General features: G+C 39.4%; 1 protein-coding gene across 1 annotated transcript in view; it reads right to left on the bottom strand.

Annotated features, from left to right (window-relative positions):
- Positions 1 to 26,584, bottom strand: part of cadps2 (Ca++-dependent secretion activator 2) — a 311,669-nt gene that overhangs the window by 6,742 nt on the left and 278,343 nt on the right. The window contains exon 24 of the mRNA XM_037980923.1: positions 13,418 to 13,525. Within this exon, the coding sequence (XP_037836851.1) occupies positions 13,418 to 13,525 (108 nt within the window). The remainder of the gene's footprint in view (positions 1 to 13,417; positions 13,526 to 26,584) is intronic.

Below are 26,584 nucleotides of genomic sequence, written 5' to 3'. Positions count from 1 at the left end.
AATGTCTGCTATTTTTCCTTCTGGGAGTGAGATCCCTTCTGTGTGGATGACCTTTCCTCTCTTTGTAACCATCCGTCTATATATATATATATATATATATATACACATACATACACACACACACGTATGTGTATAAGATTAATTTTATTGCAAAAAGGTTATCCATTTGTAATAAATTTTAATTTAAAGTTCCGCAGAAATTGTTATGGTGTATTACTTTAAAAAGATTAAATACCTATATAGCTGATTTTCTGGTATGAATCTTTGTGACCATACACTTTGAGCACATTGCTGCAGAAAGCATCATTAAGACCATTTTAATGTCAGGCACTACAAACAAACACTTTTTAAATTCACTATTGCAGTCTATTTTTTACAGGTTCAGACATCACACACATAAAAACCAAACTATATAATGTAAATATAGTTAAAGTTGATTTTTTTTTATCAAGGACAGCCTATAGTAGTCATTTCAGTGTTTTTGCCTTCAGAGTCAATGATCAGCGTTTACTTGCTGGGAACGTCTGCCTTGCTTCTGTCTTGTGAACAACACTACAACACAAGGTCAACGGATCTGCAGCATGAAAACAGCAAAACTCAAAGAGGGTAAAACATTTACTTATTCAAAGACACCAATTTACTGGAAACTAGTGAATACTGCATGTCAAGGGAAGAGTTCATGGCTTTGCTTTGAACTTAAAAGAGACAGAAAAAAAATCGGGTTCCATCTTTTACATGCAGCATTAAAAACTCTGCTGGTAAAATGCACACATTCGTGACTTTATTCAATTACCAGTCATACAAGAATGCAGAGGGAAATTGCTCTGACACAATAATGACCTGCAATATTCAGATTTGCGCTGCTAGACATCAGCCAGCTAATTTCTTACAATGACAAGATCTGTAATTACTTTCCATTTAAGAGAAAAAAAAAAGTTCAAAGGTTTTTCCATGCTCTTGACAAAAGCCAAAACATGTTCATGATCATTTCATTCCATCTACAGTGTGAGAAACCTCTGACCTCCTGCATACAGGCTCCTAATTATTCTAAAATAATCAAGTTGTTTTCCCTCAGTAAAAATGGCAAGAAAATGTATATTAACTTATAAATGAAAGTTCATGCTAAATAACGGGTGCTAATTTGATTTCTTTGTTGTGCTGAACGAATAAAGACATTTACTCTTGCACAAAGCCTCATCTTAGGCCCTGAAAAGTCACCACAAGGTCATGAAGTGCGTTTTTCTAAAGGAAAAAAAAAAAAAACAGAACCATATGTGAAGTATTTTATGTAGTGAAAGTGTGTTTGCCAAATTCGGCTTAAAATCATTATGAAGCAGAATCGTCCCTATATCTGAGACTGCAGTTATAGATGATAGTTAACTATGAAAAAGTTAGGAACAGAAACACATACACATACATACAACACTGGTAGGCTAGTCGACAGAACCATAAATCAAGACGGTAAGACCAGACACACAAACCTGTCCACCCCCTGGATCGACTTCAGGAAAGCCTGTGACTCAATGCCACACACAGGGGTGCAACTACATACTTTCTTAGGGGTATGCAGATACATTACAGGCACCCCCAAACCCCCCCATTTATGTGTATAAATCTTATTTATTCATGGACTTATAAAATACAATACATGATCTTGGGTATGGCCATCAGAACATTTCTGTGGGCCATTCTCAACCATGTACTGCCTCAATGAGTCCTCCATTTTGTGTGGCGAATGCCATTAGGCCTTGCCCCAGCCCTCTTCTCTGCACCTCTCTGTTTTACATTCTGCTCTGTGCTGATTGACTTGCCATGTCTGCCTGCACTAATTTTCCCAAAAGGACTAGTTTAATAATCCCTACCTGAAGTCATCACTGGTCTCCTCTACAGCAGCTGTCATCACTGACCTCATGTCTGTCTTCTTCATCCCTTGCCTGTGTTTGTCTATTTAATAGCTTTAAATAAATTACACATCTTGCTAGTGCACCTTTTCTATATAAATAATATTTAAAAATTAATCACTTGGTATTATATGACATGAGCTTTGTGTTCAGGAGGTTTAAATATACAACAGTCAAACCACACAACAGGAGGGAAGGGGAAGGAGTTAAGGGGTGCCTCAACAGTGATCAGTAATCATATCATTTATACATGCACATTAGCTGTTAAAAACAAAAAATGCCAACTAGAAACAATTTTACCGTCACCGCTTTGGTGCCCCCTCTAGTGCAAGCTTCTATGCACCGCATATAGTGCATACCCACTTTTTGAGCCACTGGCCAAAAGTGCCTGAATGTTCTACAGCCTGAAACTGTAGAACATTACATTAACAAAAACTGTAGAACATTATAGTGGCGGTAATGTACTGATTTAATTACTTACTTGGAATATTAAATAAATCTTGTTGGCGGTAAGATCATCAGCTCTCAATGAAATGCGTTGATTCCCTCTAAATAAGACAAATGTATCCATTTTTAAACTGGTAGATTCTGAAGTGCTAACTGAAAAAGTTCTTCTTCTTGTGGATTTTAATGGCGGTTGGCAAGAAACTGAAGGTTTACATTACCGCCACCTACTGTTAACTGAAAAAGTTATGTGCCGGGAGTTCAGGTCTTCATTTCCGGTTCCGCCATAAGGTCTCGTTGCATTAGCAGCAAAATAAAAGCTTGTCTTTGGTTTAACTATTGCAGTTAAAAAAAAAACAAAAAAAAGTACCCCTTTTTTAGTTTTGCAATTGCCGTTTTTCTAATTTCATTTTAACCCTCCTGTTGTCCTCATTTTCTGTATACACCCTGTGCCCTCTGGGTCAAAATGACCCGTCTTCACTAAACCCCCAATATAAGCAGCCTAATTGAATTTTAAACACCAAATTTCATCTTGCATATTGTCATTCACCACAAAATGTGTGAATACTTGAGTTTTCCCTCTCCACTTGAATTTCTATAGCTTAAGAAAAGAAAAAAATGTGCAAAAAGGAGTTTCGAATGCATTTTTATTCATCCCAATGACTCAGTTTCTTTTACTTTTCTCCAGTGAACAATTTAAGAGAATGTACAATACAAAAATATGAAAAATAACATAACCCATTCAACTAATTAGCACATGTAGGGCAGTATGCAAGTGCACAACCTTTGCAGATATATTTCTTACACCTGCAGCACACAGTATGTGTTTTACAGTCCTTCTTTTGAGGGCAGAACTGACATCTCTTCCTCTTACTTGCCCTAGCTGGGGAAGTGGCTGTGGTAGATGGATCCTCAGGTTGATCAGGAGCTGCTGCACTCTGAATAGCTTTCACAACTGCTGCTGAGGCTTCTGTGCGGGGGACATGCTTCCTTCTTTCAATGAGTGGAGTTACAAGTGCCTTTCCTAGCTGCTCCAGGAACACCCTCCTCTTGTTGTGCTTACGAGACATCCAGGTCGGGTTGGTCTCTCTCCAAATTACAAAGGCATTGTAGGAGGATACATCAATGATGTTGTGGAAGATGACCAGGGGCCAGCGGGCAGTCATTCTTCTGCAGCTATATGTTCCAATCACCTTATCTAGGTTGTCCACACCTCCTTTGTTGTGATTGTATTCCAGGATGATGATTGGCTTCCTGTCCTCACGATCGCTAATGTCGTCGTCTCTGTGCAGTGTGCTCAGAAGAACTACATTCTTGTTTTTCTTCGGGAGGTAGGAAACTAGAGTGGTGGTGGGCGTGAAGGCAAACTTTGAGGAGAAGACCTCTCTCTCCTTTGACGCAAGCAGTGCAGGTGGGAGCTCAGGCTTGTTCTTTCGAACTGTACCAACCATGGTGATCTTCCTCTTCAGGAGCTGCTGTCCGAGTTCGTAAGAGGTGAAGAAATTGTCACATGTCACATTGTGACCCCTCAGTCCCTCTGTCACATCAAGCACAACTCGCATCCCCTGGTTCTTCTCTGGGCATCCACTGGTTGACTTCCCAGTATAGACTTGCATTTTCCAAGGATAGCTTGATTTGGCATCACAAGCCACCCATGACTTGATCCCATATTTTGCTGGCTTCCTGGGCATATACTGCCGGAAAGGACAACGACCTTTGGACAAAAGACAGACAAAGACATCAGTGATTAGTATCAGTGTCACAGAAAACAGTCAAAGAAATCAATAGAGAAAATCACTTTTATTACAAATATGAAAACAGATTACCTCTAAATGGAACCAGTTGCTCATCCACTGTTACGTCAGGCCCTGGATTGTAGAGGTAGGGCAACCGCTCCACCCACTTGTCCCATACCTCTCTTATGGCTGCAAGTTTGTCTGTCACACGTCTTGCTGGTCTTGACTCACGGTCATCAAATCGTATCAGTCTTGAATAGGTGTGAAAGAGTTTGAGTGGCATTGTGGCTCGGAAAATTGGCCTTCCACTCTCTGCATCCCATAGACTAGCTGCAGCCTCACCTCGGGACCTGTATACACCTGCTAAGATTAGCAGCCCTAAGTAGGCCTGCAGGTCAATCTCATCCATCTTTTTCCAGCTGTCTCCATATTTGCGAAAACCCTCCAGATTTGTCATCTCCAGGATTATTTTTTCTATTGCTGGTGTGATAAACAGGTAGAATGTAGAAACAATATCATGGGCATGAGAAACGGCATACCTTGTGGGTCCTGGGGTCATCTTTACAATGTTTTGTTCTGCATGCCTGCCGTGTTGGTCATATGCCGCCGAGGACCACGTTATTTTGCCATTTTTTGAAAGGAAAGTCTCACTTTCAGCTTCAGGGTTTTCTTCTTCTTCTGAAGATGATTCATCATGCTCTGGGTTGTATTCCTCTCCATCTTCTTCTTCGGATACATCCTCCACTTCCTCTTCTGAATCAGAGTTGTCTTGCTGGACATGTGAGAAAATCACCTCTAAAGCCTCTTCAGTGTTATAACGCACACTCATGGCTTCAGCACAGACACAATTCGGGGTCCTGTTATGCAGCACCTTTATAACCTCTGGAAATAACAGGTGGTCTTCTGAAGTCTGCGAGAACACCACCTGATTTGCCTTGTTTACTTCTGCTACTGATTGATCTGAGACACAACCAAAACTTTGCAACATTCTGTGGTTTGTAAATAACTCTGTGACCTTGATTTCAACTCTATTTGCCTCATCTGTCATTTTAACCCAAAGACCATCTTTGTAACTTTTTTTGTACAGCTTATATGGAAATATGAATAAAAGCAACATTTAACTTTATCTATTGTTTGGGCCAATCTAGGAAAAGTCTTAAAATTTCAAGTTAAAAAAATAACATTTAGTGGATTTTTTGGGGGGTTTTAACACAGTGGCAGTTCATTTTGACCCGAGGACAACAGGAGGGTTAAAAACAAAAAACAAAACAAAAAAAAAACGCATTCTTGTTTTGTTTTTGGAATTTTATTTTGAAATGAAAAAAACAAAGAATGAACCATACACAGATTCTTTTGACAAAGTTAACAGGAAATTTTTATTTGCCACTTTAAATAAATTTGGATTTGGATATAACTTTTTGACATGGATCAGATTATTATATAGCTCACCCAATGCTTGTGTGATAACAAATGACTGGATTTCACAAAGCTTCAAACTGGAAAGAGGCACCATGCAGGGTTGTCCTCTCTCCCCCTCACTGTTTGCTGTATTTATTGAACCACTGGCGGTTGCAGTTCGTAAATGTAAAAATATTTCTGGAATTCATACACAAAATTTATTTATATGCAGATGATGTGTTGCTGTTTCTGAAGAATGCAAACCCCTCTCTTACAGAGACAATAACCTTAATAAATAAACTCAACAATTTCAGACTACACTATTAATTGGAACAATTTGAAGGCCCTTCCTATCTCCTCTAATATCCATCTCTCCATTTCTTTACAGATTGGAAACATCAGGTACCTGGGCATCAATATTTCTAACAGCCTGAATGAGCTGACACAGTTAAATTATGTTCCATTACTCAAATTAATAGAAAGCAATCTCACATGGTGGAGAACTCTCCCTCTCTCATTCATGGGACGGGGGTCTGCTGTTAAAATGATGGTTCTCCCTAAAATAAATTCTATCTTCTCTATGATCCCAGTTAAGCCATCCCAGACTTGGTTTAAAAGCTTAGATTCTATCATGTCAAAATTTTTATTGATATCAAAACCCCCATGGATCAATTTAAAAATATTACAAAAGGCTAAAAATGTAAGTGGATTGGAACTTCCACATTTTTATAGAAACTACATGGCACATAGATTACAATATACACTGCTTGGCCCCCCAAAAAGTCGCCACCTGGATTTAACTAAGCAAATCGGTACAAGCCTCCTATTGGATAATTACTGCATGAGCAATTACGTTTCAGCTGGCAACAAGTTATTTAACCCCAACTGGTGCAATGAGTTGCTTCTCATTTCTTAAACAACCATGTTGAAAGACATCCTGTGGTCGTGGAAAAGGGGTCAGTCTGTTTGAGAAGGGTCAAATCATTGGCATGCATCAAGCAGAGAAAACATCTAAGGAGATTGCAGAAACTACTAAAATTGGGTTAAGAACTGTCCAACCCATTATTAAAACCTGGAAGGATAGTGGGGACCTATTGTCTTCCCATTAAGAAGAAATGTCGCCAAAAAAAAATCCTGAATGATCATGATCGGCGATCACTTAAACATTTGGTGTAATCAAATCTAAGAAACACAACAGGAGAACTCCAGGCTACGTTTAACAGTGAAAGTAAGAGCTTTTCCACATGCACAATCAAAGGGAACTCAAAGGATTGAACTGAACAGCTTTGTAGCCTTAAGAAAACCACTAATCAGTGAGGCTAACTAGAAAAAAGGCTTCAGTTTACTAGGGAGCATAAAGATTGGACTCTGGAGCAATGGAAGAAGGTCATGTGGTCTGATGAGTCCAGATTTACCCTGTTCCAGAGTGATGGGTGCATCAGGGTAAGAACAGAGGCAGGTGAAGTGATGCACCCATCATGCCTAGTGCCTACTGTACAAGCCTGTGGGGGCAGTGCTATGATCTGGGGTTGGTGCAGTTGGTCAGGTCTAGGTTCAGCAACAGTATGAGCTCAAAGAATGAGGTCAGCTGACAACCTGAATATACTGAATGGCCAGGTTATTCCATCAATGGATTTTTTCTTCCCTGATGGCACGGGCATATTCCAAGATGACAATGCCAGGATTCATCGGGCTCGAATTGTGAAAGAGTGGTTCAAGGAGCATGAGACATCATTTTCACACATGGATTGGCCACAAAGACCAGACCTTAACCCCATTGAGAATCTTTGGGATGTGCTGGAGAATACTTTGCACAGTAGTCAGGCTCTACAATGCCTATACTAGTTTAGCGCAGGCTGGGTTTTGGGTTTTGTGTGTTGCTGCCCCTTCATGTGGGGCTGTTCGTGTGGGTGCCCAGACCACGTCTTGGAGTGGTGGTCTCGTGGCTGGGCTCGTCTGGGGTCCCCCGAGCTGTGCTGGGCTCCAATGGGCGTCCCCTCCCTCTAGACCCCTCAGGGGGTTGGCCCAACAAGAGGGATGCCTATATGCCCTTTCACCTTGGTCCTTCTGGGTTCCAGCTGCTGCGGTGGACTGGTGCCTGCCCACTGTGTTGGGTGCTGGGCGGTTTCTCTGCTGGTAGCTGGTGTAGGGCCCCATTGGTGGGTCAGGTCCTGGGCTTCGCCTGCACGGAGGGAGGCAGTGGTGTGGCTGGGTTTGGGGGTAGGGGCTGGTGCCCTGTGTCTCTCCTCGTATCTCTTTGTCCTGGGGGCTGCTGACCCTGTGCTTCGCTGGTGACCTACCTCTGTGTGGACACACAGCTGCCCTGAGGTGGTGCCCGGTGTCTGTTTGCCTGGGACTGCTGCTGCCTTCTGGGGCAGGATCCACCTGTCCTTTAAACTCCTGGGTGCTGTAGATGGCGGGACTTCTACTGTTCACAGCACCTTTTTTCTTTGGTTTTTTAACTGTGCATCTCCAGGTGGCTAGCTAGCACACATGCACCCACATAACATGAACACATCTTTTTTATTATTTATTTAATTTTATATATTTATTTTTTAATTTATTTTATTATTATTATTGACTTTTTGCATTTTTATGTATATGTATCTAAGTGTGTGTGTATATATATATATTGTACATAGTATATTGTGGTGATTGGTGGTTTGTGTGTGTGTGTGAGTGCTTCCTGGTGGGCGTTCCTGGGCAGGTGGTTGACGCCTCGTCACCACTCCTCCCACATCTGCAATGGATCAGGCTGATCAGGAGAGGAGTACTTAAGGCTGCAGTGGGAACCAGACCAGTGGTGGAGCATTGTTTGCCATGTGGTAAAGTGCAGAGCTTCTGTGAAACTTTGCTATTTTTGTAACTCCTTGTTGTGACCTTCGTTCTTGTTTTTTTTTTACCTCGAACCTGTTTTCAGGATTACCTGTCTGTCTGGAACCAGTCTGGTCTGCACCCAAATATCTGCCGTTAAGTACTCACCTGCACCACCGTATCTGCCTGTTCCTGCTCTTGCTGCCACCTAGGATCACGAAACCAACCTGCCGCCCTCCAAATCACCACCACACCTTCATCAGAAGAGGCCCACCTCAGCTTACCTGCCGCTCACTGGAATCTCCGCCGGACCTTCACTGTGAAAGACCTTACCTCGTCTTCTCCTCCGTGTCCTGGACTCTCACCTGTACTGTAAGAGCAAACACTGGAAAGATTACCTGCGCCATACCTACTGTTCCTCTCCTTTAAGACACTTTACTCACAACATCCTCTATTCCTCAGGTCCTGGCTCCAGATCTCACCTGTATATATCTGTTCACTGTAAATAAATTCACTTACCATTACGTTCTGGTTTCCGAGTCTGTCTGTTGCCGAGCTGCTCACTTGGGTACAGTCTGAATCCTGACAGTATATATTTAAAAAAAATTGGTGTAGTTAGAAAAAATATTGGTTATTATTATTATTGATAAATTGGTTTGTGTCACTTATTAGTAATTGCATTACCTTGTATCAGTTGATTGGTTCTGACAATAAGTTATCCTGTTTGTTCTCAATATATGGTGCTTGTTTACCTTAGCCTAGGGTTAAGGTTACTTGCACAAATATTTTATTTCTTTGAGGTCGCTTAACATTTTTTTTAACACTGTAATTGTGTTTTATGCTAATAGGTCTATTGTCAAATGCCTGGTGCTGAGAGAACAGATGCCAAGAGATGTTAAAATTACTCCGATATCTTCTGACTTCTTTCTTGTCGCCTACTCAGAGGAACCTATATTTTTTCTGGCAAACAACTTTCAAATGAGTGGTTAATCAGCAGTCTGCTGATTGCCTTGTGAGCTTTAATAAGAGTTACAAAAAACTGAGAACGATGGATGGCTTTTAATTGAGCCGATTAGATCACAAGAGTGAAAACAGATGGAGGGGAATATGTGGGGGAGGGAAGGATGAGTTGTCATTAGGCCTGTCAAAAACATGATAATTCTAGGGTTGGGGGTTGGCTCTTGGGTGGTGCTACAGTAATGACATAACTGAAACGTTTAACAAACTGTCTTGTTTTGGTGTTGACAAAATTATTAAGTCCCACATTTTTCTTAATTTATCTACTTTTAAAAAAAAGAAAAGAAAAGCCATTCGTATTTTCTGTTGTCAATAGTTTCAGTGTGATTTTTCTTTCCAAAGTACAAACTTTCCTTTTCTAAAAAATAAATGAAATTTGGGTAAACTATAACTATTACTGATGTCCTAATATTTAAAATTATTTTTATTTAAATACTACCACTCATGTCCTAACATTTTTACTAAGATCCCAATATTGTCTTATATATGTTAGCGTGTGTGCCTATAAATGCCCATACTTTTACACACACACAACTGTATACTCCTTTATTCCTTTTTTCTTTAGGTAGAAGCTTACATGGACTCAAAAGAAAAAAAAAAATGACCTCAGTGTTTGTTTACTCCTTTCAAGCATCTTGCATGGCTTCTCTGTGCTACACTGATGCTGACAAACTGTGTGTTTCGAGAAGAGCTGCAAATGAATTTGACTGACTTGCTGAGAGGCACATAAACAAGACAATTCCACATTCAAAACACTCCTGTTAGGAGGCCTGATGCTGCTGTCAAACACAAAATTTGCTTTCTTTGTTGCACACAAAATGTTGAGGTGGAAATGTGTGCGTGATGGATACTAAAGGACTTTGTGGAGACACTTCAAGGCCCTGCTGTCACCTCCTACTTGGTGCATGACTGGGAGCTTCTGAGCTCTATTAGACTCATTGTCCTCCACCCCTCTTCCTCAAACCTAGATACACACACAAATCAGTGCTGTGCTGCACAGAGCTAACTCTGAACCCTCAGAGGAGCCGGCGGGTGGCAAAAATCTATCGCTCGGCTTCGTGCTGCTAATGTGTACAAAGTCCTGAGCTGTCATGTCTGAGTCATTGCATTTGCTCACAATAGTGAGCTGAGGCGTGTTTGACAACTCACTGCTAAAATATTCTTATAAATCTGAATGTGGCAGGTGGGAGCAGTCTGTGCAGACAGCAGACAGCATGGGTTGGAGGAAGGGTAAGATGGATAGATGGGATGAGGTGCGAAAGGGTTTTTGGCTCCAACAGAGCGAGCCAAATGCCCTCAGTGTTCCTAAGTGATAAATAGGTCAACAGAAGCAGTCATTGTTTTCAGTATCAAAGCAACCTGCTGCTGCTCTGAAAGTGGAAAATCACACCATGTAAATACCTGACTGTGAGCTCCATTTGAAGAGATTTAAAAAGAATTTACTGTACATCTCATAAACATCTCTGAAATTATCAAACCTTATTGCCAATCTTGCATGAGAAAACTGTGTATACTCAATATAAATGTGTAATAATGGCTAACAGCCACATGAAATATTGTGCTTTGGTGGTTCTGGAGGATCTTAGAGATACAATTCCACCATTTCTTTTCCACTTTTACAAGTTCTTCTTTGGTTTTAGGCCTTTTTTGGCTTTAGTTTGTGAACAAAATTTTTTTCTTTATTTGGCTTCAGATGTTGTGAGCTAGGATTTGGAAGTCATCATTTTTGAGGATGAATTAATTGATTTGACTGTTGCAAATTGACAGTAAAACATTTAAATATACGGTAGGGTGGTATTCATTAGTTAGAGATCTTTTACATACAGTATTCAATCAAAGCCTTTCCTATGTTGACAAAAACTGTTGTCATGTAGAGAGCATAGAGAATGTTGGATCTCCTTTTCTTGCGCTAGACAACAATGTCTTCAAAGCAAACTGAATCCATATATTAACTTACTCTTGACCAGTGTTCGAGGTAAAGATATCTGCAGAAGATTGCTACTGTTGGGACTGACCCATTTGAGGTGAAAAATCATGAAATGTCTGACAAGACCAACAATTTGCTGCCCATCTTGTACTACGACATTGTTAAATATTTTAGTGTACACGAAGAAAGCCTACGCCATGGAGGAGCTACGTGGCCTGAAAGCAATGGACTCATACATTTAGTGCTTCAACGGAATTTGGATGTCCAAGCTTTCCATATTAATAACAAAGTTCTGGTGACTGGCAAGGTAAGTTATAACAATATTATACATGTAGGCGTACCTTGTCGACAGAGTGTTTATGACATGGAATCAGACCTAAAATGGCCCCAGCTCTTTAACACTTTTAACTATCATTCAACCGTAACAATTTTTATCATTGTGCTATTTGTTATATCACTGACAAAATACGTTAACTTTTAATTTAATTCTTTAACCGTAACGTTAGCTTTGGGGTTTAGCACATAACATAGCTAAGTTATCTATAGTAGAGACGTTCTAAATCATGAAACCAGTAATTTTAGCACACATACAATTATACTCTAACACTACATAACAGAACTTTTTTGTTAATGTTATTTTTACCAGAATAAAAGTGGTCCAAGCAGATTCTAGACGTCTTCGAAAGCTGATCCGTGCGGTTGATTCACCGACATTCTACACTCAACTCCTCTGTTTGAGGTCTTTCATGTTTCCTGATTTTTGAAATGTAGAGAAAAATATGTTTTGACAAACCGTCTGTGCGGTTAGAAAATCATTTAACCCATCATAAAATTACCATTGCGACTACAGTCAATAATATCCCGTGACTGAAAAAAGTCTTCTCTTCTGGTGTGGCTCAAGCTATTGCCTGTTGCAATGGCGATGAGAATGGCAGTGTCCAGGAGTGTCTCGTCACATGGGAACTACATATTGGAATGGAGCCTCCCTCCTCACCCTCTGGGGTTCCAATAATTTTTAATGTTGTTGCATCTGGAGTGCCCTTCCAGGTCTAGAAGCTTGGACAGCAACTTTTTGTTCTCTTGCTGTAAATTGGCCACAGAGTTTTCTGGCACAAGGATGTGGCTTTTATGGTCTGTGGCCTGCTGTTCTTCAGCTGCTGCCCGTCTCTCCGTAAGCTCTGGCTGGATGGCGAGAAAGCTCTGAAAAACTTGCTTGACTCAGCCCAACTGTTCCTTAAAAGATGGTAATAGCTTGTTTGATATTTTCTGCCAAATCAGCTACAGCTCATCTTCCTCCTCATTAAGGGACACATTTGATGTTTTCTTGTGTCAGCTGCAGTTAGTATGTTGTAGGTAGTTCCCTTTTCACCTTTTGTATTTTTGTTGGACATTGTTCTTATTGGGAAGGCAAGTGTGGAGCAGGTAACATATGTTTTAAAGCAGTAATCAAAAGCTTTATAGTTTAATTAGTCGTCCATAATTATTAAAGCTTATGTGCCCCAAGGATCTTGAAAAAACATGTTTATATGACAGCCATGTTACACCAAAGAAAAATAACGTTCTTGATAATTAGTTACTGAGACATATCCCTTTTTAGTGCTACTTCTGTGATCTTACTGGAACTCACACCTATTATCCATTTTACAGTAACTCCACCAAGAATAAGAATAAGAATAAGAATAAGGTGGTTTAAATTCATCATGCTAATATTATCAATATTTTATGGTTTCTGAAAAACAAGAGTTTGAGAACATTTTAGGTAAATTACCTATTATACTTTTAAAGTCCAGCATACTTTTGAACTGTAGTTTTATTGCAACATTACATTAAATGTAACAAAGTGTAACTTTTGTTTTTACCATTTGTACTTGATAATTTTTTCAAGTAAAAGCCAAAGGAGCAAGTTATTATTTTGTATTTAACAGTACACTGGTATAAAGACTTATTGTTATTGTAACACCAATTTACACTACACAGACTGAGTGCCTTAATAATCAAAATAGAAAGAAGTTAGGCAAATGCTTTGAAATGGCACTACAACCTCGTTGCTACAAAAAATAGAATTGTGAATTAACCAACTGACCAATTATATTTATTGAAATGAGATTGAAACTAGACACATGGTTTTTCACCTGTAACATTAATTTGACTGATGCAGCGATGTCATTAAGAGAACTCACATCAAACAATGTCTCAATGTAGAGCTCGTCACTGATACAATCTCGAAGGATGTCCTGGTTCTGCCGAACAAAGGTGATATAGGTGTCTGCAAGATCCATTCTCGGTTTCTGTAGGACAGAAGACAAAGACAGGCCTGAAGGCAATTCTTGAAGAGCGGAGGCTAAATATGGAGAAAAGTGTCTGAAACTTACAGTACAACAAGATTTATGGCATTGGTTAACTGGTCAAGCATGTTGACCTCCACACCCATTCTGAGCACTGACACTGTAATTTTAGCCATAGTTTTTTTTTCCCCCAGTAAAGTTAAATACTCTCCAATATCATCATCATCATTTAGTCATTTAAAAAGCACTTTAAAAACCAAAGTGCTGTACAGGTATAACAAAACTAAAAGGAAACAATAATAATACAAAACAATAAGAGAAGTTACATAATTGGCACTGAATTCATAAAACAACAACAACAGATGGCCTAATGTTCACACTCTCTGGAATTATACGCCTGTGTAAAAAGATAAGTTTTTAAAAGAGACTCAAAATCATTTGAAAATCCAGCAGACCTCACACAAAGGAAGAGTATTCCAGAGCAGAGGACCTGCAACTGAAAAAGCTCCATCTTCCCTGGTCATAAACTGAGTCCTAGTAATAACTAAGAGCTTTTGATCTGTAGATCTTAGAAATCTACTTGCTAAAGAGGTGCCAGACCACTTAAACATTTAAAAAATAAAAAACAAGATCTTAAAAATAGTTCTAAATGAAACAGGCAGTCAATGAAGGGAAAACAAAATGGGGGTGATATGTTCACGTCGTTTAATCCCCATTAGCAGACAGGCAGCAGAAAACTGAACCAGCTGTAGACGATAAACAGGAGACCGGTCCATCCCACAATAAAGAGAGTTGCAGTAGTCCAATTTAGAAGTGATAAAAGCATGAATAACCCTCTCAAGGACATTATGAGGGAGATAATCCTTGACTTTACTTATAAGCCTCAGACGACAAAAGCTAGACTGGACTACTGCACTGACCTGTTTGTTAAATTTAAAATCAGGATCAAAAATCACTCAAAGATTCTTTTTATTTTTTTTAAACATATATTTATTGAACTTCTTTTGCAAAGCAGACAAGACAGACTACAAAACAGTATCAGCAATAATGTAAAAGATAAGCATACCAGTAACAGTAGACATTAATATTTGTATGATAAATGAGTAATTGGACAATGACCTGAACAGACAGAAAAGAAAAAAACAAAAGGGAAGTACAACTTACATAAAACATAGTAAAGTTTCAGATTATTTCAATATCAAACTCTCACTCTGCGTGTTTATACCAGGCCAGGTCTAGAAGACCTGATGTTATCCTGTGGGATGCAGTGGCTCCTAGATAGGGAAGGAATGGATCCCAAGTCCGATAGAATAAAACGGGGTTGTCCTTCAACGCTTCAGAGAACACTTCATACGGGATGATGCCGGCCACCCTCTGCTTCCATTGTTGAGGATGGGGGCTTTATCACTGATCCATACGGCCAGGATGCATTTCCAAGCACAACGGAGTAGAATTTGCAAGAGGCTGTTGTTGCAAATGTCAGCAGGAAGATCCACAGTCAGTCCTAGCAAACTACACTCAGACGCAAATTGCACTTAAAGATGATATCAAGCTGTTGAGCTATTACGCCCCAGAACTGTTGAATATGGAGACAATTCCACAAGCAGTAAATAAATGATCCAACATCAGATAGACATGTAGTACAGAGTTCTGACAGTGTTGGGTTCATCCTGTGCCTGGCCTCGGAAGTGATATATAGCCTATGCAAGATCTTGAATTGTCTCTCCCACAAAGAGTTAGATACCAGAACTTTTGAAGGATGGCTGCTTAAGGCCTCCCACTCATCAATCTCTATTATACCCACATCTGTTTCCCACTTGCCTTTTACCTTACCATCATTCTCTACATTGAGATCGTTAAGAGCTCTATACACTTTCTGGGTGAAAGATTTCAGCTGAGTATTGTTCACCAATAGGGATTCTATTGGATAGATGGCCAGACCACCCGAAAACTCTTTCAGCTGACACTGAATAAAATTTCAGACTTGCAGAAATTTAATAAAATCTTTGTTGGAAATGCCATATTTACTTTTAATTTGTTGAAAAGTAAGAATTGAGCCTCCCTGAATCAAGTCTCCCACAACTTTTATACCTTTGGGTTCCCATTCGGCAAGAATGAAGGCCAGGTTGAAAGTTGGGATTCTCATGAAAAGGAGTTAGCAAGGGGAGACAGTTATCATACCCCTCCAATGTCCTGATTTTGCACCAGATTTTTAACATGTTCTTTAGGAGTAAGTTGTCTTTTACTAACTCAGCTGCTCTGGCAGGAGAGATATATAACAGATTTCGCAAAGGCACCCGACCTAAAGCGGCTGATTCGCAACTGAGCCAAGTGGAGTCAGGGACATCTATAGACCATTCCAAAAGAAACCTACACTGAGCAGCCCATTGGTATAGAGGAAAAGAGGGTGTTGATTTTTGTATAAATCTTTTAAGTTAGGTGAAATTTTTATACCCAAGTATAAGAACCCTGTTGGAGACCAACGAAAGGGGCATGAAATGCTTGAATCCAATACTTGTGAGTGACAGAGAGGCATAGCCTCACTTTTAGAAAAAAATATTTTGTATCCAGAGAAAGAACCATAGCTAACAATTAATTTTATCAATTTAGGGATAGAGTGTGTGGGACAGTCTAAAAACATCAGAACATCATCCACGTACAGTGAAATCCTTGGTTCATGATTATTTAAACAAACTCCTTTAATATTGCCATCCTGTCTAATAGCAGAGGCTAAGGGCTCCATAGCTAACACAAATAATTATAGGCTCAAAGGACAGCCTTGTCTGGTACCTCATTCAATTTAAAATTACGAGATCTATTTCCATTTATGATCCCAGCTTAGATAGGCGATGTGTAGAAAATCCAAATCCATCTAATAAAATCCTCCCCTAGGCCGAATCTTTGGAGCGTGTGGAAGAGGTAGGACCATTCCATCCTGTCAGACGCCTTCTCCGCGTCAAGCGATATGACTAGGGCTTCTGAATTATACAGGGAGGAATGCTGAATGATGTTAAGAAGGCGCCTCACATTATGCAAAGAAAACCTTCCACGTATGAACCCAGTCTGGTCATTGGCAATGACTGTGGGGAGAACCACTTCCAACCACGAGGCCAGGATCTTTGCCAGAAGTTTCAAGTCAACATTTAGAACCGAGATAGGTCTGTATGAAGAGCATTCTTCCGGTGGTTTCCCCTTTTTCAGCACCAAGGAGATATTGGCCTCTAAAAGAGACAGGGGAAGAGCCCCAGCTTGGAACGAAAACTTCAACATATCAAATAAAGGACTAGCTAGAATGAGATTAAACTTTTTATAAAATTCAGCGTTAAAACCATCAGGGTCTGGGGCTTTATTGTTGGGAAGTAATTGGATGCAATTTCTAATTTCACTTAGCGTTATTGGTTTGCACAGGCCGGCCCTCTGCTCATCTGAGAATTTAGGTAGCTTTACCTTAGTGAAAAAGTCATTCATAGCCTGCTCTGAAGATGGGTTAAACTGTGAAGTGTATAACTGTTTGTAAAATGATTTAAATGTATCGTTGATTACTTTATTATTACAATTACGTACACCAGTTGAATCTTTAATATACAAGATATTCTGAGTTGGGTTGGCCAAGTACTGATTAGGCTTATTAGCAACTCATACATCTTTTGCCTCATGAAAAAAAATAGATTTGTCAGCCTTCTTTGTTAGTAACAACTCCAGAGCAGTTTTAACTATTTGCATTTCATTAGCGAGTTCTTCTGATGGACAAATTATGTTTGGTCTGAAGTTCATGCAATTCCAATTCAAGTTTTCTTTGTTCTGCCCTATTATTTCTTTTAAGTCCAGAGGTGTAGGATATTATCAGTCCCTTAACATATGCTTTCATGGTGTCCCACAATAACTCAGGAGATATGTCAGGAGACTTATTCTCCTTAAAAAAATAGTCTGAATGCTTTTTAATAAATTCTTCAAACTTTGGGTCTTGGTTTAGAAATACGCTGTATCTCCATAGTCAAGTTGGACATTTAGGGATTACTTTAATTAAGGAAATATAAATAGGTGAATGATAAGATATAATAATATCCCCAATATTACAAGTCTTAACATTAACTAATGAAGTTTTAGGGGTGAGAATAAAGTTAATCCTACTGCGCGTTTTATGTACACTGGAGTAAAATGTAAATGCTTTATCATTGAGATGTAGAACACAGTATCCACCAGACCGAGCTCGCTACAGGTGTCAAGTATAACCTTAGCTCTTCTGGATATTGGGTTACGTAACGGTGGTGATTTATTCAACATGGGAGAAAAGTATCAGTTAAAATTACCGGCCACTACTGTATTATCACAAATCCAATCGGCGAAGGAGGAGAAAACCTGAGGTATAAGATCAATAGATTGTACAGGGGGAAAGTAAACATTTAGGAGGACCAATTGTCCATTTATATGGCACTTTAACATGACATACTGCCACACTTATCAGAAATTGTTTTAACGTCAGATAAAGAAAGATGATTATTTACTAAATAGCAACACCTCTACTCTTACTGGTGAAAAATGAGCTGAATACTTTACCAACCCAGTCGCGTCTTAACTTCAGGTGCTCATTAGTCGTCAAATGTGTTTCTTGTAGAAGTGCAATATGAACCTGTTCCTTTTTCAAAAAGCTTAAAATTTTCTTCCGATTAATAGGACTATGAATCCCCCCCACATTCCAACTGCAAATCTTTGGTGAAGCCAAATCCCTGAACATCATTTAATAGGAAAGATCACATGCTTGAATATAGGTGAGAGATCGAAAAATAAACCAACTCCCTGAGACCAGACTGACATGAAATGTAAAAAACAAACAACAACAACAAAAAACCCACTGCTTTGCTTAAATCTAACACAGAACTATGTACAGGGGACGAAAAAACATTGGGGTCAAACTATGGCCTGTTACTCCCACCGAGGGGTGAAAGCTACCCTCCCCACACAAGTATAGGGACGAATGTAGGACCGGTTGTTTTATAAACCAAGGACACTTTAAATGTGTAACACACTACAGCTGCTAGCAAGCAGCTAATAACCAAGAGGAGTTATAAAGTTATCAAACAAGCTTGTGAGCAAATATAAATGTTGAGGTCTAGCATAAAAAAATTAAATAAGACGTACCCATAAGGCCCACTACACGGCTGCATTGGCTGAGCTGTTCCCCGTCTAATTTGGCAGATTTTGCCGTAAGGTTGAGTTTTTTCTGGGTGCTAGGCATTCTTCTAAATATAAACTAACTCTTCAACTCACAAAAAGCAAAATACCTCAGACCAAGAGAAGACTTAAAGATACTCAGCTGCGGGAGCACAGACAATGAGCTGGTACTCCGCCATTTGCATCACGTGTCTTTATCATTAAGATAAAGAAGGTTCTGCTCCAACCATGTTCTCACATCCCTCAAGCATTTAAGTAGCCTATCCACAGACTGGGATCCACAGGATTTAAATGGAAGGTAGACCTGGATGTCATCTGCATAGAAATGGTATGACACATTATATTTCTGGAAAATGGATCCCAGAGGAGGGCCTAATATGGAACTTTAAGGTACCCCATATTGAAGAGGAGCAACAGAGGAAAAAAGCTGTCCCAACTGGACAGAGAAACTTCTGTTGCATAAGTAGGACCTAAACCATTGTAAGACCGTACCTTTAATAACAACAGAAATCTCCAACCTTGATATTAAAATGTCATTATCTAGGGTCGCATTTAATTTTCACTAACTGGGCTTCAAATCTGGAAAAGCTGTCCATTGGAAGCTGCCGACAGTTAAACTAAGATTTGTAGATAACAGCGACTCCTCCAATAGATTGTGAGATTGAAAACACTTCTGTAGACTGTCAACAGTAAAAGATCCAGCAATGCACACAGGTAAGGTCTAGACTTCAATGTAACCCAAAACATTTGGTTCTCAAAAGTTTAGTCCTTGTGAGTTATTTACCGAGTAACAACCGCTATCTTTAAAAGTTAAGACTGAAATGTATAATTACAATTTAAGGACAGTTTAGGTAATTTTTATGGGTCAGTCAAGGGGAAAAGAAATTCCACCCTTCCTGAATTCTAGGGTTTTACATATTGAAATATAATAAAATGATCTGCTCTTTACTAGATGATAAATTTAGTAAAATCTAACCTCAAGTGAACAAAAACACAACAGGTTCCGCCATGTCTATTTATTAGACAAAAACAAACCTTAAAAGCTGTGAGTGAAGAACTGCTTCTAGCCTTGTTGCTTCCACAGGATTTAAGAGGTTCAGTATCAGCCAGGTGCTGCTGACCAAATGTATTGATTAACTGATCATCAATGTGAGCGCACCTCTATTTAAACAGTTTTTACCAGTTTGATGCTCGGGAGCATAAAGGTGTGTTAACACAATGCCAAAGTAGAAATGCATCAGCAATCACTTTAGTGAAGCAATTGTTGCTGCCCATCTATCTAGAAATAATTAAAGGTAATTTCCAAACTCTCTGGAGTGCATCATTCTACAGCAATAGTTTATTTACAAGTGAAAAACATTTAAGACAGCTGTCAAACTTCCTAGGAGTGGACATCCAGCAAATTCATTTTGAGGTCCAACTTTGCAATACTCAAAGAAATTATCTTTATTTCAGACTCTACAGGCCTCAGCAGGTTAAATGTCATGTCAGGAACATTGGAAAAAGACTGAACAAGTGTTGCTTTTTTGGAAGGGTTGCAGGATAAAGCCTTTTATCTCTAAAAACAACAAGGCAGCACGACTTAGATTTGCAAAGTAGCATCTAATAGACCCTCAAGACTTAACTGCTAAGTATTAGTAGACCACAAATTATTTTACTGATAAGTGACTTCACCAAAACAATGCTTAATTGCCTGTGGAGTAAGTAAAGAATGTGTTTGGCTGGTTAAAAATTTGCTTGCACAGTCTAGGATACATAATTTACAAAATACCTACTTCACACAACTGAAAGCAAAGAAAAAAAAGAGTATTCATGTTATGTGGGTATATATGTGCGAGTATGTCACCTGGAAATGCACAGTTAAAAGAGTGCTGTGAACAGTAGCAGGCCCACCATCTACAGCACCCAAGAGCAGAGAGGACAGGTGGATCCAGCTCCAGTGGGCTATAACAGCCCCCGGCAAACAGACACCCACACCACCCCAAGGCAGTCGCGTGTTTGCACAGAGGTAGGTTGTCAGTGAAGCACAGGGTCAGCAGCACCAATACCAAAGAAATCTGGGGTGAGATGCAGGGCACAAATCCCTCAATCTGCTTGGTGCTCAACCCATGTCTGCAAGGTTCTCTGCCCCACACATCAAGGCCCTACTGATGAGTTGTGTTGCATATGCTGGGGGGAAGGGGATGGGCACCAAGGTGCTAGCACAAATACCCCTGAGGCCAGCTCCACAATTTGCCCTCTCCCGACCCACCTACGCCCATACCAATCCAGCGCCAACCGAGGCCAGGGAACCACCAGGAATCCCCAAAGTCGCCAAGAGGGACCATCCCCCTTGCGGGAGGAGAACCCAAGCCAGCCAAGCATAGTGAGCCCACCGCCAGCAGCCCAGGACCCAGAGACCCACCGGCCCAGCCAGAAACCCAGGCCACACACAGGCCTCCGTGCGCCCCCAGTCTCCAAACTCCCTCTGTCCTCCTGGGTAGCCCAAACCCCAACACCCCTGCCCACACCCCTCAGCCCCCCAGGTCATTTATTTTTAATCTATAGCTATATGGAAGATGGAAGATATTGTATTAAAAGAAGGAAAATACTGGATAACTGTAAGACCTCTGCTAGAAGCATGTGTCTGTATTGGTTGGGACTGACTTCAAGAGGAAAAAAACAATTGACCTCCCTTATTGTCACTATAATTCCCACGCTGACTTATATATATATATATATATATATATATATATATATATATGAAAGATAAGTGTACTGTCCCAACTGATTCTAAGTTTCTCAGACAGCACTTGACATAGTTTCTACTGAACATCAAAGTCAAGGCCCAAACACTCAAAAAGACAAACCCTGCTGTTTTTTTGTCAAGCAGATGTAGCGGGCATTCCACCCGCCACCCCCACCTCCCCAGTTTTAGTGACTACAGTTAGGGTGATGACCATTAAAACATTCCTGGTTGTTGATGTCTAAACTGTTAAACAAAGCAAATTTGTTTCATGAAGAATTTGATGCAGCCGTTTACTTGAAAGATTTTCCCTACCAGTGCTGTACATTTAAGTAAAGAGAAACAATGGTTTACACTTCAATAAGACAGACTACATTTGCACAGCATCACCTGTTTCATCCTGGGTGAAAAGAAGCAAAAAATCATCTACTCTGTGTTAAGAGTAGCAGGAAAAGCTGCTGGAACTGCTTCACTAAAGAAAACATCAGCTGCCAGAGAAACAGAGGTTTGTGTGGTGGTAAGAGGCCATGGTGAGGAGAAGTGTTCATTAATACTCCCTGCTGTCAGGGGAGATTACAACTGTAATGTCTCTTGTAATTGCTTTGACTTCTTTCACACCCATTTTCTCTGAGCTGGCATGCTTTGGCCCTGGGGGAGCTGTTGTTCTGCTACAGCACTGCAGAGTACGGTGAGCAAACACAGAAATGGAATATCAAGAAATCAAGAAAGATTTTGGAGTTACTTAAAAACACCAGTCATGCTATAGAGACTTATTCTCTCTGTATGGATTGTAAAGTAAAAAAACATTCTGAACAAAGTTGATAATAAAAATGACAAATCCTGCCACAAATCCTAGAATCCGTGTATCATTTGTTCTTTCCATTTTGAATTGACTATCAAAAATCAAATAATGAAAAACGGACTGATTATTTTGTTTTTTGTTTTTTATTACAACACCAAAAATGAAAAAACGCCTGGTTTTTCATATTTCACTTTAAGGCTACAATCGAAAACCCGAAATCGAAAAACGAAAAACTGGTTTTTATATTTATTTGGTTGGGTTTAGGTGACTCGGAAGTGGCTCTCTGCAGCAGTTCAGGTAATGTAGTGGTTACTATGGCAGCGCTAGAACTACTGATAGAGTTGTTTAACAGCGGTTTGATCCTTGAAACAATACATAAGTCTCCATGGCTGATGGGTCTGACTGGATTATCCGGTCCTAATTGATCTATATTGAACAAACATAAATATGTAGAAAGAGATGTTTTTTACTGTACATGTTAACAGAAATGTCTATGATTCATGTGTAAAACTAAAGTTAATATCACACTTTGTTAAACCTGTTTTTACCTGTTAGTTCTTTCTGCATGTTTAGGAATTAATGGTGTATTCTGTATTACAATACACTGTAGGATACTAAAACATTTTCAAGTTGTTTTTAATTAAATTGTTTTTATTAAGTGCTTTATATTTTAGCCTGTAGCAACAAGGAACACAGAAACCTGAAGGAAAGCTGCGGAGAGCTTCCAGTTGACCTTTCTCAACATTTTCCTGAAAGTGAACCTCAGCTCTCCAGTCCCAGTTAAGCAGGGCAGTGTGAGACCCTGGAATGATGCAGAGTTTTCAAAGATTACTTTTCCAGGACTTTTAAAACAAATGCGTGTGTGTGCATGCACAGCACACAAAAATATAAAGAAATTATTGATGTGGTGTGTACACAAGGCTCAGGATTGTGTGTGAGAGAGTAAAATAAATTTAAATGAACAATCAAACTTGTTTCTTTATTAAACTATGGAATATATTGAAATATGCATCTATTAATATGCCATACTATATGTCTATCTTTGTTAAAGAGCATAAAACAAAATATTTTAGCATGATATCATGTATTTTTAATGTGTGAAAGCGTCCTGTATCATAACTACATCTCTGCTGTTTGTAACAAACCAAACTGTGTGAAAATCTGATAAAGATTCAGAGAGTTCTGATTATTTTTGTTGGACATACAGCTTCCTCAGTACAAAGAAATTAACTGGGGGGGGTGAATTAAGTACCTGGCCAAGATGGCGGCTGCGTTGACATGTCAGCTTCAACAGACAGCGCCAGTCTTCAAGGTGTAAACAAACAATGTCTATGGTCGCCGGTAATAAGCTAACATTTGTTGTTTGCTAGCGCTCCTTACCAAACTTCCGGGTCACCTAAACCCAACCAATTAAATATTAAAATCAAATTCTGTCCTGCTGCCCATTTTTCCATTTCATGTTTCCGATCTTAGCCTAAAAGTGAAATATGAAAAACCAGACATTTTTTCATTTTTGGTGTTGTAATAAAAAACTAAATAAACAGTCAGTTTTTCATTATTTGCTTTTTGATAGTCAATTGAAAATGGAGAGAATGAATGATACACAGATTTCCTAGGAACCTTGATTTGGCTTTTGAATTAAGAAATAGGTAAGAAAAACACAGTCAGAGAGTATATCACATTAGGGGTAGAGGGTATGGTTGGGCATTATTTGAATTTGAATGATTACGGTTCTGATTCCAAGTTTTGATTTAACTTCCTAACAATTCTTGATTTTGATTATTTTCAGAGGCAATATATGCTGTAACCTTTCTGTGGAACTCCTTGATTTTTTACAACAACATCTTTCCCTTGGACTCTATCACGAACAGAGTAGCACATCACAGAGTCTGGTCAACTGCATGGCTAACTTTAGCAATTTTAGGTCGTTTGTCTATGAAAAAATACATGGGCTAACGTTAGCTGGGCATTTGCATTTAAGTTGACCCACTGTTTTACATTGAGTATAATTTTTTCACTGCCTCAGTGTTGGTATAAGATGTATTTTATTGTTTAACTTACCTGATTCTGACTGAAGTGAAGTGCTAGGCTGAGGGTCAGAGCTGGAGGAAGGTGGGCGCAGCGTGTCACAGACGTTACTTCTATACTATGAACCCAGAGGTGTTTAATCATGTTGGTCAAGTACCCTCATTTGCACGATATAATCTTACTGCAAGTGTAGGAGCAGATTATGAATAACTGTATTTCTGAATGGTGTTGGGTCACGGGATCAGTGAGCGGTCTATTTAGGTTGAAACCTTTGTTGAGACAGCAGGTGTGTTCCACCCAGAAGGGGGAAACAGTTTCTTGACCGCTAAGTCCACGTTGAACGCGAAAAACAACAATGCTTATGAACGCTGTGATTCTGTCAACATGTTGGAGGAGTGATTCGTTGTAAAAAGGAAATATGATGATTATTGCCAGGAATCATGGAAAATAAGTGAATTACCTGCACTAAGATCAAGGACGGCTCTGATTTTAATTCAGCGGATAAGTAACGTAGCGCGTCAGCTTTACCCCGGTGTACCACCTCGGGGCTTAAAGCCTTGGCTTAGCCTCTACAGCAAGTGTCGCACTGAGCTGACAGGTCATTTATTTTAGCCTTTGGAGTCCAAATTGGACTTCTTTAAACAATTTTTGATTTTCACTCATATTTCACCCTAAAAATGGTTTAACCTACCATGTTTGAAGCCATTTTTTCCAACACAACCTCCAAAGTGTGAAGTTATTTTCTTACTTTTAACCTACTGTATTAACGCAATGGACCTAAAAAAATATAAATAATCAGTGTAAAAAATCTTTAGCTTTTTTTACTGTGGAAACCACAAACATTCATAACAAAACGTTCTTACAACTTAGAATGCAAGTATAATCAGTAATATTTATAAACACATGAACAAATTTAAGAAACAAAGCCATATACACTATTTCCATTAAAATGCAGACATTTTCTAAGATGTTTTTTGGACAAAACAATGAGGAGTTAGAATGAAATGCCATAAATCCTTTGTGCCACTCATATAAACAGTTTCTGTCCAAACCAAGGCAGAGGGACACATTACATTCCTTGTTTTGGTCATTTTCTATGTTCTGCTCCGGATCACTCAGGTAAATGTTCCAAAATATTGATCTGAATCTGTCACAGACAAAATGTGATTATTTTTCCAGTAATTCTGGATGCTTGGCAGGTAAACCAACATGTAAATGAGGAGACAAAACATTTATACAAATCTTCCATGTCCATGGCCGTTTACAGGATGGGTTATTTATATGGATACATCTTAATAAAATGGGAATGGTTGGTGATATTAACTTCCTGTTTGTGGCACATTAGTATATGGTGGCCATTTTGATGTCCGCCATCTTGGATCTAACTTTTGTTTTTTTTTCCAAAGGGAAAAGGGTCATGTGACACATCAAACTTATTGGGAATTTCTCAAGAAAAACAATGGTGTGCTTATTTTTAACGTAACTTTATTCTTTCATGAGTTATTCACAAGTTTCTCACCACTTATAAAATGTGTTCAAAGTGTTTTCCCATTGTGTTGGATTGTCAATGCAACCCTCTTCTCTCACTTCCACTTCCTGGAAAGTGGATAGGTTGTCATGGGCCAGTTGAATAGCCCCTAAGGTCTTCCGACCTGACCCCCTTATATGGTCATCTGAAGGCAATTGTCTATGCTGTGAAGATATGAGATGTGCAGCACCTGAATCTACAGATACTACCAATAACTACCAATATACCCACTATCCCTCCTCTGCACATGTCCAAACCATCTCAGTCTTGCCTCTTTAACTTTATCTTTCAGTTGTTCAATCTGTGCTGTACCTCTGATGACCTCATTCCTAATCCTATCCATCCTTGTCACCCCCAAGGAGAACCTCAACATCTTCAGCTCTGCCACTTCCAGTTCTGTCTCCTGTCTTTTTGGCAGTGCCCCTGCCTCCAAACCATACGACAAAGCTGGTCTCTCCACTGTTTTGTAAACCTTTACACTTTTGTCACAAATCACTCCTGAAACTTTTTCAAAACATGCTCTTAGACTTATATTTCAGTCCCTCCAGGATTTCGCGGGGATTTTTTGTGATTGTTGCGGGCTAAAATGCCTGATTTCGTGGGTCATTTTCTTAAAAGTTGTGATGAAAAGCTGTGATTTTTTTAAAACTAAAATCAATAAAAAAAAAAACTTTTAATATATAAATCAAAAATACTTACTAGTTTTGTAAGATAATTACCAACAAACATTGACATTATCAAAAGGTGCTTTATTTGAGAACTTTGATAGCTTATAAACTGACATTCATGACCATTTCTGGATTGTCC

The sequence above is a fragment of the Kryptolebias marmoratus genome, linkage group LG17 (genome assembly GCF_001649575.2).
Source record: "Kryptolebias marmoratus isolate JLee-2015 linkage group LG17, ASM164957v2, whole genome shotgun sequence".
In the NCBI taxonomy this organism is placed as follows: Eukaryota; Metazoa; Chordata; class Actinopteri; order Cyprinodontiformes; family Rivulidae; genus Kryptolebias; species Kryptolebias marmoratus.
The sequence above is the reverse complement of the archived record's forward strand: the minus strand, read 5'-3'. Positions and strand labels throughout refer to the sequence as shown.